Here is a 13,767-nt window from a genome sequence, read left to right as displayed (position 1 = left end):
ACTTGGCAACCTGAAGATGTTGGAGTTCTTCCCAGCTCCACCCAGGCCCTTCCTCTTTCCGGTCCACAGCCTCCCCGCTTCTGGCCTCCAAGTCCACACCTGTAACTTCAGTTACACACTTAACCAATGGTGCTTAGGACTGTCACCTTCCTGTCCTTTTTATTCCCTGGGCTGGGCTGAGGACTGCGGTTGCAGTTGGCAGCAAGAGCAGAGTCCTTAGAGGTCATCCGGGCTTCGGTTCTCCCCACCAGTCTGGTCCCAGCAGCCTTGCTGCTCCCCTAGGGGCCCCACGGCCACCTCCCAGACTCCTGGCTCTCCCTAGTGCCCTGCCAGAGAACGAGAACCTGGGGGGCTAAACTAATGATGTCATTTCTGGCTGAAAAGCCCCAGAAAGCTTCCCTTGCTTTCAGAAACCAAGTGCAAATCCCCTCGCAGGGCCTGGGGGGACCCCCCGCAATGCAGACCCACCAGCTGCCATGCCATCGCCTGCTTTCAGGGCTTCTGTCCCTGGCCACTGCAGACGCTTCTGTTTGCTTCTGCCACAAATGCCCCTTCTCCTCCATCCCTGCCCCTCTCCTACCCCAAGCAGGTGGGATCCAGGTGCCCTCCGCCCACACTGGGCATTCTTAGTGGTCCATGCTCCCCAACGGTAGGGGCCAGGCCTGTCTGTCCCATAGCCACGGCCCAGCTCCTAGCAGTGCCCGGCTCGCAGTAGGGGCTCAGTGAACCTCTGCATACAGTTTTGGGGAGGTGGTCTCCCAGGGCCCCGCTGCAGCTAAGGGGTCACCACACAGGTTTCCTGCAGCTCCAGCTCTCTGTGGTCCCACAGCTGGTGGGTGTGGAATCAGCGTCTTCCTTGTGCTTTCCACTTTGTCCCTATCTCTTACGTATTGCCTCAGATGCTTCGTACCCGGCTCAGTAATTCAAAAAGAAAAGCTCTCTGAGACGGCTAGGAGACAGCATATATGTATCAACAGCAGCGTTTCCAGACACCGGACAGGAGAGAGTGCCGTGCTCAGGCTAACGACACGGATGACGGTGATATCATCAAGCCTGCTATGTCAGCTCTTGGCAAGGTGTGGATTTGCTCCCACAAGGTCCCCCGGGGGTCTGGGGCGGCTCCCACGGGGCTGGCCTTACACCCGGGTCTGCACTCCCCTGGAGGTGTCCCCCTCCCGACACTTGGCCTGAATGCACACCGCAGGTGCCCGCACACCAACAGGGGTCTGACACACAGATGCACAGAACACACTTAACGCCTGCAGACCTGCTTTCTCCTGGGGGACCAGACTCCCACCCCTGCCTCTCCAGCCATCCAGTCCTCAGCCCTTATGGCCTCCCTCCTCCGGAAGCCCTCCTTGCCTGCTCACTCCACCTCTTGAGGCCCTGCCACACTTTTGTCTGGACCACTCAGCCAGCCCTGTCTCATGGAGGCTGCCCCTTCCTCTCTCCAGGCCGAGCTGGGCAGGCCCCCCGCCTGTGCCCCTAGCCTCAACACCCAGACTGAGGGTGCGTGTCAGGGGCTGAGCAGAGCACCTGGTATGGAGCAGCCTGCACTACAAATATCCACAAACCACACTAATGCCCCTACTTTATGCCAGGGGTGGGGTTGGTGCGGGAAGTGAAGGACGAGGCATACGACCCCTGAGATTGCAGTCCCACCCCCAAAGGGGCCTGGCTGGTAGGTGGTCAGGAGAGAGCCAGCTCCACAACGAGGCCGCTATAAGCCCCAGGCTGGGATGCTGAGTGGAGGTCCTTAACCCCTCTCCCAATGTGCTCACCTTCTAGACCCACACAGTCCAGTGGAAATATGCCAGCCACTATGGAATTTTTAACTTCCTAGTACCTACATTTTTCAAAAGTAAACAGATGAAATAAATTTTAATAGTATATTTTATTTAATTCAACATATCCAAAATATTATTTCAACATATAATCAAAAGTTGACAATGAGATAATGGCACTTGGGCATTAGAGTTCAGACCGGCCCGCAGGTGCTCAGTGGCGGTCTCCTTGGACAGCACAGACCAATGGGAGGGGCTGACTGGCATAAACATGGAAAGGACAGCCGGGTTCTCTGGCACAGCCTCTGCCCATTGTCCGGGCAAGCGTGCAGCCCTGTGACCTGTGTGCTCTGGGTAACGTGACAATAATTCCACCATGCGACTCTGCATGAGGAGCTACAACTTTGCCCCCAGGAAAGAGCGGTTGATTCTAGCCCACCTGGGGCGGGGGTGGAGGGGCTTCAGGGAGGTGGTGACATTTCTATCAGGAGAAAGGAGACAGGAGTGGACATTGCAGGAAAGGGAAGAAAGCCTGCTCGAGAATAACGATGGCCGTCACGGCAACACACCTCCTAGGTGCAGGCCCCCAGTGCTCTGCAGCCAGTCATTCTACATCCGTTTGCCCGAAACAGTTCCAGCATATATGTGTCAACAGCACCCCGTTTCAGCCCTCAGATTGTCCACGTGCTCATCCTGCTTGAACCCCAGGTTGAGGAGGACCATCAGGGAGGTTAAGGAAGATGACAAAGGGCACACAGCATCTAGGTAGCAGGCTGGGCCTTAAAGCAAAAAAAGGTCTGTGGCGCCGCGCCCTGGCCTCCACGGCCCAGAGGCCTGATGGCTCAGCCGTGGGCCCAGGAACCCTCTTCCACACCAGGCTGCAAACGGCTGAGAACCTGCGAAAACTTCCCTCAGACAGAGGCTTAGCTGGAGGGAGGAGGGGAGAGGAGGAAAGCCCAAGGTCCTTGCAGGTCAACTAGCTAATCAAAGCTTTCCTTAAAGTCACCCTGCAGGAGTCAACACAAGGCTGCCTCTTTAACAGCTCTGCCCCGGGGCCCAGAATTCTTCCATTTGTCCAGCGTGGGTTGATTTCTGCAGCTTAAGGTCTCTCCAGGTTAGAGCTCACCAGGGCCAACCACTGGGCTCCTCAGGACCCCAGAGGGGCAAGTCTGGGCTCCAGCTCTTGGGCTCTTTGAACTCAAATTGAGAGCAAAGAGGAGGCACGCAGCCCTGAGCCGAGGGGAGTCAGTGCTTTGCCCCCACTTTTCCCTTTCAGGAGGAGGGCTAACAATGATATCTCTCTGTGGAGCGCCTTGTTGGGAGAAAGCAACTGCAGAGCAGAGTGACCACCAGGAAGAAGGAAGAAGGGGACCAGGGCAGTGGAGTTCCACGTGTTCCCACCTGGGAACTCAATCTCTGCAAGGCAAATGTTAGCTTAGCAGAGTGGCCACGTCAGATGGGCTGAAACGTTCCCCACACCTGCCTGAGGCTCTGACAGCGTGGCTGCTCCCTCGCCAGTGTCACAGCAGACAAACAGCTGAACCACACTCCTTCCTTCTTCCCAGGCCTCGCGTTCCCACCGGTGACCCGGGTTCCCTCCCACCCCGGGCTGTGCACCTCAGCCACTGCAGCAGTAGCAGCAGCCGTCACTGCAAGCTGGGCTGCCAGGTGATGCAAGACGGGTACACTGGCCACCCTTCCTGCCCTCTGGAAGGAGCTGGGGCAAGTGGGGCGGGCTGCTGCTCTTCCTCATCCTTGCCAGGAAGGTGTGCAGGTGAGTAGGCCGGACCTCCCTTTTCTCATCGGAAAAAATGGAGATACAAAAGGCAGCACCCTTTCTTCGCTAAGATCCTCCCTGGGAGGGCTCAGATGGTGCCTGCCGGGTGGGCGCACCAGGACGAGGCAGCAGCCACCGGAGGTGCAGGCTGCTGACACCCAGTAGCCTAGCCTGTCGCTTGGTACCTTCGGGGTTGCGCACACTCAGCAAGGGTTGGGGCCTCCTTTCACCGGGCCCCGCGGCTTACGGGACACTACTGGACACAGGGGGAGCCGCTGCTCTGGGAGAAGAGTCATGGACGTCGACGGGTATTAGGACAGACAAAAGAGAGGCTGGACCTGCTCGCCCAACGGAGGGAAAAGGACCCGACAGATTGCGTGCGTGGGGGCGGCACAGAGGGGCCGTCGAAGGTGACGGCCAATCGGGGAGGAGGGGCCAGGGAGAGGCGGTGGCGTGCTGGGGTGGGACCCCCGAGGCGCGCACAGCCAGGCAGTGGGGCTTCGACGGCGGCCTGTGGACTGAGGCTGACGGCGTCTGCCCCTTCCAGGGCTCTGTGGAGAGCAGATGGGCATTGCTTCCCGAGAGCTAGCACGAACTTCCCCAGCAGAACGAACCCGGAGCGGCTAACAGCCGTAACCAGGCAACCGGCCGGCCGTCGCGAGGTGCGCACGCGCACTCCGCTGCAGCGGCCAGCGCATGCGCTGTCACCTCTCGCCGGTCTCCCAGCCTTTGAATCCCACAGCAGAAGGGGAGGGACGCGCCTGCGCCAAGGCGCCGCTCTGGTTCTCGGCTCAGTCAAGTAGCTCTTCTCGGCGGGTGCACCTGCTGGCATCGGTCGTCCAACACTGGTTTTTCCCTTGGGTCTGGTTGAAGAATCCCTACCCTTCTCACGTCCTAAAACGAGACACGGCTAAAGAAAGAGCAGGCGTAACCGAAGCGACGTCCCGAGGCGGCCCCCGGGCGCGCCCGGCCGGGCAGGTGGGCAAGGGGCGGGGCCAAGGGATGGGCGTTGAAGGACTGGACGCGTTGCGGGGCGGGGCAAGGGGGAGGGACGAAGGGATGAGGCGTTGAAGGAATGGACGCCGGTGGGGGTGGCCAAGGGATGCGGCGGTGAAGGATTGGACGCAGGCGGGGGCGGGGCCAAGGGTGGGCCACGGTGGAAGGAAGCAGGCAAGGGGCGGGGTTAATGTGCGAGGCAGGACGAGGGGTGGGCGGGACCAAGGAGCGGAACGGAAAGATGGGCTTAAAGGACTTAACAAGGCGTGAAGCGAGGCCACGGTGGCGAAACGAAGGGATGGGCGGTGAAGGACTGGACGCCGGAGAGGGTCGGGCGAAGGGGCGGAGTGGAGCGTCGGCAGAGTAGTTGCCAGGGGCGGGGCTAATGTGGGGGCGGGGCAAGGGCGGGCGGAGCGTCACGAGAAATGTGGGGGCGGGGCTGGCTGGCGTGGCGCGCGCTGACGTCGCGGCCGGACACGTCGGCGGCGCAGTGGCCGCGGCGACCGGAGCCGGATGTGCCAAGATGGCTGCTGTGGCTACTCTGTCTGCGCTCGTCTTAACCGCCGGGCCGGCTTCCGCCAGCGGCTCCTGAGGGGTCGGCGCGCGGGGTCGCGAAGGGACCCGGCGGGAGCCAGTGCGGGCCTTGGCGGGCCTGCGGCGCGCCGGTGAGGGTCGGGTCTGGGCGAAGGGAGGCCGGCGGGTGGGGCCCGTCCCCGAGCGCGTCTCTGGGGTGCCGCCGGGGGGTTGGCGGGGGTGCCGGGGCGGTGGGGGGAACCGGAGGGGTCGGGTGGGCCCGGGAGCGGCACACGTGTCGCCTTCCGCACCTTATTGCCCGCTGGTCAGACTGACCGGGACCTCACACGAATGGCCGGGTCCTTGGCGAGTGCCTTTCGGCTCAGCTGTGTTGACACTTGTCTCGGCCTTGGTGGCCTCGGTGTGGGGTCATGTTGGAATGGCTGGAAGATAGGCCAGACTTGCAACTTTTTAAAGAGTACACGCACTTAGGACATTTCTTAACACGTCCTCTGCTTCTAAGGTTCAGAAGTTGTTTTGTCTTCATGGGTTGAAAGATTTGTACTGAGCCATGCAGGTGATGAGCTAGATTTACATTTGATCCAGGGAGCAGCATTGTTATGTTACCAAGATGTTGCAACGGAGGTCAAGTCCTGGTGTTTTGTATCAAGGGTTAGAGGATGTGTAAACCAGCCTGCTCATTTTGTGATGAAAGTATTACAACAGCGTCTGGACACATCTCAGCCATTTAAAATCAGTTTTTGCAGCTTCACTTTTAAATGTCTTGGAGATGGGGCACGGGTTGCTTATTAAGGTTTTGTTTTATATATGAGGTGTGATAAAAATGTTTACATTTTTAAAAAGTTTATTACAGTAAAAGACACACTGCCATTACCCCCTCAAAATACTCCCCCACATTTTGAACACACTTATCCCGTCGTTCTTGCCACTTTTTGAAGCACTTCTGGAAGTCCTCTTTTGTGAGTGACTTTAGTTGTGCTGTTGTGGCTGCCTCGATGTCCTGAATCGATTCAAAACGTTTGTCTTTCATGGTCATTTTGACTTTAGGGAACAGCCAGAAGTCGCACGGTGCCAGATCTGGTGAATAAGGTGGATGAGGATGCACTGTAATGTTTTTATTTGACAAAAATTGCCGTACCAGAAGCAATGTGTGGCATGGAGCGTTGTTACGATGGAGGATGATTTACGGCACACTTTAAAACACACCTTCTCTCAACCGTAGCTCACACCCAACTGACTGCACCGAACAAGTTGAAACTTGTCACACACTGTTACTAAGGTTTGACAGGCTGCTTCCCATATTAAAGGTCCTGCCTTTCTGTTGGGTGGCACTCGGCAGCAGCAGTCACCGTGTTTTTTTATCACACCTTGTACATATGATGCAGGTGCTACCCAGAGGTATTTCCTATCCTCATAAATGACAAGAAGCAAACTGAGTCACAGACAGTTGTTCCTAGAGTGACACTTGTGCAATTTGAGCACAGCCACCCTCCCTGCAGTTTTTTTTTCCATGCCCTTTCTTAGGGTTGTGGGTGCTGTTATCTTAAAAAGATAAGATAAGCAGCAAAAGAGCACTTCTTTCTTGTTCCTTGTGACTCATTCACCCTTAATAGCAGTTACTACAGTAAGTCTCAAAATTGTACTGAGAGTTTGTTTTAGGGTAATGTGTAAACTTTCATATGATTCCTTCTTCTTTTCTCAGTGTCAGGATGTCCTTTTGGGTTTTTGTCATTTTTAGCAGTATTTAGACTCCCGCTTCTTTTCCTTGAATATCTAAATGTGTTTGACTGTACTTAGAAAAGTTGGAGTTTATGGTGTCTTTGGGTCAAGTGTTGAGTCTAGCAGGGCCGTCACTCTAGCTGTCACCATGGGGGAGGTTGTAGGCAGAGGGCAGACGCAGGTGTTTCTTTGTGCTCCTGTTGGTTTACACACTTGCAGCTGGGGCAGTGGCTCTGGGAGGGAAGGAGTGTGCTTTAAGTATCTCGGTTCAGTAGCTAGGAATTTATATTGGAAACGGGTCATGCCACAATATTTCACGGACACAAGGAAGTTAAATCGAAGACTAGGTTTATGAATAATGCATCTTAAAATCAGCTGGTTTTTCTGAAACTATCTTTTTTAAAGTTAGATGACTTGAGGCTACAGAATGACTTACTGGACAGAATAAAATTCCCTGTCATCATGAGATAAATGACACGCAGTTGCATTGTTTTTCTGCTGGTGAATAGAGAAAAAAGATCAAAAGAATAAGATTGTCCAAGATTGTTTCAAATGGAATTGGTATATTGCTAAAAAGCTCTCACTCTGTGGTCAGGAGAGTAGGGGATGCTACTTTGTGGGGAAGTGATAGCGTTTGCTTCTAAAACGATTCTCAGTCTAGAAGTTGAGACAATTTTAAGAGTTTCTGCAAGGAAAACATTTAAGTATAAACATGGGAAATTTAGATTCTGGTAAGATTTCCTTGTTAAACAGTGGTAGGGATTAGTGCATCCTAGAATCCTCTGTGAGTAGAATTTGATAAGATTAAACCTAGAAGGGACTTTAGAAGTCATCACATTAACTCTCTCACTTTATGGATAAAGATACTGGGTTGCAGGAAGAGAAGAGGTGTGCCCAAGCCACTCTGCTGGACGCCCAGTCTTGCTCTCACAGTGACACCTGATGAACAAATCCTCTAGGCCTGTGCACCGTACTTTTTGTTTTGTTTGTTTTTTAGCTGCTTAGAATGGTTGAGGGTCTTCTGAAGCCTTGCAAGGAGGAAGTTGTGTCCCGGAAGATGTCCTGGGTACCTGTTTCACAGAGGAAAACGCTCAGCCTGTTCTACCCTCAGTCCATATAAAACTGAGCTGTAAATGTTCTGTTTTAAAATGACAGCTTGGAACCAAATGCAGTCTCTGATGCTGTTCCTAGTATATAATATACAGTCTATTAAATTTGAGCTGCGAAGTGTTTGTTAGTCGGAAAGGGTTTCCTGTTGACCTAGGACAGCGCGTGTGGGCAGTGATGGTAGCGAATCAGATTCATAGGATTCGTTTTCAGATGGGGATAGGAACTTTTATTTGTAAAGTGCTTTACCTAAAGTACATTCATAAGTGGTTTTTTAATTTGCATATTAGAAAGATTTCCAAGAACGAAAAAGTGGATTCAACTCTAGAGTCCTTCTAGCATTTCTCCCTTTGATGTTCACTTTTCTCTGTGATTGGCGAAACAGTCTGTTTGTGAGGGTGGTGCTGGGGAGAAAAGGAGGGATACCTACAGAGAACAGTGTTGGAAAGAGGCAGGACTAGGATTTTTTTGTTTTCAAAGTACAGGTTAACTGTTATACCTGATTTATTTAAAAATAATCAACAACAGAAAACACTGTAAAGAGGATTTTTACCCCTTTGTTTCTATAAAAGTTTTGTTGGCACTCTGCCTATTCTTCAAAATGTTTGAATCAAGTCATTTGGTCACTTTTTTTTGTTTGTTTTAATGTTGTTGACTTTGTTCCTTATGCTGTACTCTACATCCACGTGACTACTGTGTAACAACCAACTGGTACTTCTTCTTTTTTTTTTTTTTTTTTTTAATTTTTTTATGTGGGAATATTGGGGAACAGTGTGTTTCTCCAGGGCCCATCAGCTCCAAATTGTTGTCCTTCAATCTAGTTGTGGAGGGCGCAGCTCAGCTCCAAGTCCAGTCACCGTTTTCAATCTTTAGTTGCAGGGGGCACAGCCCACCATCCTATGCGGGAATCGAACCCGCAACCTTGTTGTTGAGAGCTCGCGCCCTAACCACCTGAGCCATCCAGCCGCCCCCTCATTTGGTCACTTTGACAGCTGCTTTACATGGACGTGGCATTTACCAGGCATAGTCATGACAGTGCCAACAGTCAGGCAGCTCATTGTGCTGTTGGTATGCAGCCAGTCCAAGTGCAAAAAATGAGACACTTTACGTGGTGGGATAAAAGGCATTTTAGATACATACAGTTCATGTTCCTACTTTGCAGTTTGCATCTGTGCTTTATAGTACTTTTTCACTAAAGAAAACGGAAGAGCACATTTTAAACTTGGTTTTCCTTTTGAGATTTAGAATGAACCTGTATGAGAAGTGTGATATGCAGTCTGCAGGGAGCTGGCTCTTTCTGGGTCTGGTGATAAGTTACAGGAAAAGTTACTGCGTCCCTGCTAGTCAGTCAGACCGGCAGGTTCTCCCTCGTCCCTGCCAGCTTGGTGAAGGCACCATGGAGGCAGCGGGCATTCCGGGTGGGTACTTTGCTGGGTTACGTAACTGAGCCCCAGAGAAGGGCAGTGACTTGTCTGAGGTCATTCAGCTAGTCAGGGCACAGCCAGCTTCCATGTTCCGGCCCAGTGTTCTTGCTCCACGCTCTGCTGCCCAGAGCTCCCGGAGCGGCGGCAGTTCTGTCTGGGAGTGAGGGGAGCAGACATGTATCGCTCAGGACTTATGTATGTGAAATCCGTTACCGTCTTTGTCTTTTTTCTTAATTTCCTTATTGCAACCGTGACTGAATATATGGATTTGATGCTAATTTTTTTTCTTTTTCTTTTTCAGTTTAGATTAAGGAAAGCCTGTATCCTGCATCTTTCTGTGAGTGGCATCTATCAGTCATGCAGCCACCGCCCCAGGCCGTCCCACCCAGCATGGTGGGGCCACCTCCAGCCGGGACCCCTCAGAGCACACACTGGTCCAGCAGTCCGTATAGGAGACAGGCGATAGCTAGTGCACCAGTGGCTCCAGGAACTCGCCCATTGCAGCCGGTGACAGACCCATTTGCTTTTAGTAGACAGGCGCTCCAGAGCACGTCGTTGGGCAGTTTGTCCAAAAGCAGCCCACCTGTTTTGCCAGGCCCGGCCCCGCCAGCGTTTCTTCAGCGCTCTGCTCTGCCTGTGCCTCACACAGATGCTGGAGGTGGCTCCCAGGGACCCCACGAGCCTCTGCCAGGATCTGTGTCGCAGCCCAGGGCAGATGCGGGCTCATTTTCCAGTGTGTTGACCCCTTCAGCACTGCCCGGGCCCGAGATGAACAGGAGTGCCGAGGTCTCGTCCAGCTCCGAATGGGAAGCCCAGACTCAGTACATTCCAGGAGCGGGTCCTGACAGTTCTCATGGGGGCCATCCACATGGGAACCTGCCTGGGCCCGACAGGCCCCCAAGTGAGCAGAACCCGCACGACAGTGCTGCGGCACCAGCAACGTCCCCTTTCTTCCCTCAGCCTCATCAGCAAATGCCAGGGCGGTGGGGGCCGGCACAAGGAGCCCCACAGCCCCCGGCTCAGCATTACTGGCCCTGCCCAGAAGGACCTGTTCAGAATGCGGTGTCCCAGGCCTCCAGCATTTCCCACCTCCTCTCTCCGTCCAACCCACATCAAGGTCCTGGCCACGAGCCACACAGCCCACTAGTGTCTTTACCAGGACCCATGGCTGGTGACGGAAGAGATGAGGCAGCCTACCTGCAAAGTGGAAACCACTCAGCAAGTAACTTTGATCTTGAAAACGCATTCAGGCAGAATTTCCGAGTTGGGAGCACTCGGGCTGGCCAGGACTTCCGGCCGAATCCAGGAGTGAATAAAGAGCAGTTCCCAGACCCTGCTCCTGTTAACCCCCTCGCTCAGGGAAATAGCCCCGAAAGTCATTTGCACTATGCTGTGGGGGCCGGGACCAGCCGGGCCCTCCCAGAAGCCGACTCGGGTGCGCTCTCCGTGTTTTTCCAAGGGGGAGAGATGGAAAATGAGGAGAACCTCTCATCTGAGAAAACGGGCTCTGCTGGTCAGACTGCCTTGGACGGGTTCTCCCCCAGTCCTGGACTTGGCCATCCCCCTGCATACGTGGGGGCAGGCGGCATGTACCAGGCCTTTCCCAGCGCCTCCAACTGTGAGACCACACCGCAGGGAGGAGACACGCACCCATTCTTCCCTCGGTCTTCAGGCGTCCAACATGATAAGCCAACCACTGAAAACGCTGCTGTTGATGTGTGGGCTGACACGGCTGGTGCGGGGACTCGGGACGCTGGCAGCTCACACTATGAGAATGCTGAGAACTCAGAATTCACTCAGAATCAAGAGGTTCTGCCACGTGAACCCACCAGTTTGGACCCTTCCTCCCCAGGCGATCAGCTCAGATACGGGCCCCTTCCTGGAGCAGCTGTCCCCAGGCGCAGTGTCATGGGCCACGCTGGAGGTGGGAGCCCAAATCTTGAGGCCCTGGACACTCAGCTTCATTCCGTGTGCCCCGACGGCGTGTCGTCCAGTTACAGCAGCAAGAGCCACAGGAGGCGTCCAGGTGCGGCCAGGCCCCAGGACCTGGGCACTTTCATTCAGCAGGAAGTTGGGAAACCTGAGGATGAGGCTTCAGGGATTTTTTTTAAGCAAATCGATTCTTCTCCTGTGGGGGGTGAGACAGATGACACCGCCGTGAGCCAGAAGTACCACAGCAGCCTGCCCCAGCCCTCAACCCCAAGTCCCCCAAAACCTACAGGGATCTTTCAGACAAGTGCAAATAGTTCTTTTGAACCCGTGAAATCCCACTTAGTTGGAGTGAAACCAGTCGAGGCAGATCGTGCTAATGTGGTGGGCGAGGTGAGGGGGACCCATGCCCAGCGGAAGAAGCGCAGACCAGCCGCCGTGCCACCTGACGCCTGCCCTGGCAACCTGGAGCAGCCACCGGACAACATGGAGACGCTCTTCCCCCCCCAGGCCTGTCCTCTGCCTCTTGCTGCACCTACGGACGCTGGTCAGGGGCTGGGGCCGCCCTCGGAATCCGTGCTTCTGACGCCTGAGAAGAGACCATCGACCCGGGCTCAGGGAGCCGTCAAGTGTGAGAGCCCGGCAACGACGCTATGGGCCCAGAACGAGCTGCCAGACTTTGGAGGCAACGTCCTCCTAGCCCCGGCTGCTCCTGTGCTGCACGTGCCTGCGAAACCTCAGCCGTCAGAAGTGATTCAGCCCCCAGATGAGGGAGTGTCCGGTCAGTTGTCCCCACAGCCTGGCTGCCTGCCCCCTCTACAGAGTGGCGACGGCATTGGTGCTTCTGAGAATCTCGAGAACCCTCCCAAAATGGGAGAGGAAGACACCCTTCCGTCGCAGGCGAGTTCTGGTTCTGGTTCTGCCAGTCTGTTGTCCTCACCGCCCACTGAATCTTTGCAAAATCAGCCAGTCTTGATTGCCCAGCCTGATCAGAGCTGTCACCTGGCTCAGCCCATTAATTTTTCTGTGTCCTTGTCAAACCCCAATGAGAAGAGTCGGTCCTGGAGAGACGCTCGGGTGGGAGACAAAGCCACCACGAGCAGCCGGGCTGTGGGGGGTGATTGTGGAGAAGCCGCTCCTCTGTCTGGGGTTCCAGCCGGCTCCCTCACGTGCTCGCCTCTGCCTAACAGTCTTGCCCAGAGTAATTTTCCACAAGTTTCTGCTATCCCTGAAGTGGTTTCCGCCCAACCTGCTAATTTGCTGGTTCAGCCACCATCTCATCCAGTTCCAAAGAGCTTGCTTCCCGAAGGTCAAAAGGTTTATAATGCAGAGGACGTTCTTCCAGAGTTGGTTAATAGCTGTGCTGGGGGCACAGATGGCATGTTGGTGCCGCCCGCAAACGCCACCTCGGGACCGCCCAGTAATAAGGCAGATCACCCCAGTAATCGGGAGGGGACTCCAGGAGCCCTAGACTTGACACCACATAGGACTTTGGACGATCTTGTAAGAATGTACAGCCCGTCCCACGCTGACAGCCCACCTTCTTACCAGCAGACCAGCCCCAGTCACCCCAGACAGCCTGGGCCTGGGGCACATAACCCAGACCATTTCTATCAACAGGTGACGAAAGATGCTCAGGACCAACGTGGCCTAGAGAGAGCCCCGCAGGAGCCAGCACCACCGCCTCCACAAGGCCCCAAAGCCCCGCTTGCAGAACCATCCAACCCAGGAAGTCCACCGGCGCAAGGACAGCCCCCAGACTCAACCCAGCCACCCGCAGGTCCGGCTCCAGCTGACCCAAGTCAGCAGCTGCCGCCTCGGCCGCCTCAGTCCTCCAGCAGCTCAGGCCAGGCGGCCGTGCAGGCAGACCAGCAGTGGCAGCAGCCGCCCCCCGACCTGGCGTCCTATTACTATCACAGACCCCTGTACGACGGCTACCAGTCCCAGTACCCCTCACCGTATCCGCCGGACCCTGGCACAGGCCCCCTCTATTACCAGGTAGGGCTGAGTTCCGGTGGCCGAACCTTTTGAACAGTGGTTCTCTCTCGTGTGCTCCTTGGCAGGGTTTTGTCGGTCAGTTCGGAAGTGACCCATCGTCCTGCTGGTGGGCAGGACGCCCGTCCCATGTGCTGCTCGCGAGAACAGTGCTCCCACCTCACGCTCAGCCTAGCATGGCCCGTCTCGTGGTGGCCACACTATGTGTCAGCACCGAGTTGCATAGCGTGCCTGCTGTGTTCTGTTTGACAGCGTCCCCCAGCTTTGTGATGGTCGCACCTGCTGGCTGTGCACAGCACCCGGGTGCTGAGTTCATGCTTTGGGACATGAGGATGGCCCCTTGAGCTCCTGTGAGGTGTTGGGACAAAAACCTGTGTAAGGAGCAATAGGAAAAGTAGTCTTTTAAACTCCTCCTTCGGAATAAAAATAGTGAGGGAAAAAGTTAAGTTTGGAATGTAATCCGAATGAAACAGCTAAGGGATGAAATTCTGTTGGCTTCTCT

General features: G+C 54.9%; 1 protein-coding gene across 12 annotated transcripts in view; it reads left to right on the top strand.

The window, feature by feature from the left end:
• Window positions 1–4,400: 4,400 nt before the first annotated feature.
• Window positions 4,401–13,767, top strand: part of SEC16A (SEC16 homolog A, endoplasmic reticulum export factor) — a 31,295-nt gene continuing 21,928 nt past the window's right edge. For 6 of the 12 annotated variants that reach the window (XM_019756747.3, XM_019756744.3, XM_019756741.3 and 3 more), the window contains exons 1-2: window positions 5,083–5,222; window positions 9,643–13,268. In XM_019756747.3, coding sequence (XP_019612306.3) covers window positions 9,699–13,268 — 3,570 coding nt within the window. In that variant the 5' untranslated portion in view covers window positions 5,083–5,222; window positions 9,643–9,698. Of the gene's footprint in view, window positions 4,540–5,044; window positions 5,223–9,420; window positions 9,537–9,642; window positions 13,269–13,767 lie in introns of those variants that run through there. The other 6 variants (XM_074331352.2, XM_019756748.3, XM_088793149.1 and 3 more) reach the window with 6 other exon arrangements.

This window comes from Rhinolophus sinicus, chromosome 16, assembly GCF_057876585.1.
Source record: "Rhinolophus sinicus isolate RSI-liver-muscle chromosome 16, RSI-T2T, whole genome shotgun sequence".
NCBI classification, from domain to species: Eukaryota; Metazoa; Chordata; class Mammalia; order Chiroptera; family Rhinolophidae; genus Rhinolophus; species Rhinolophus sinicus.
Note: the sequence above shows the minus strand (reverse complement) of the source record. Positions and strands in the feature narration are given on the sequence as shown.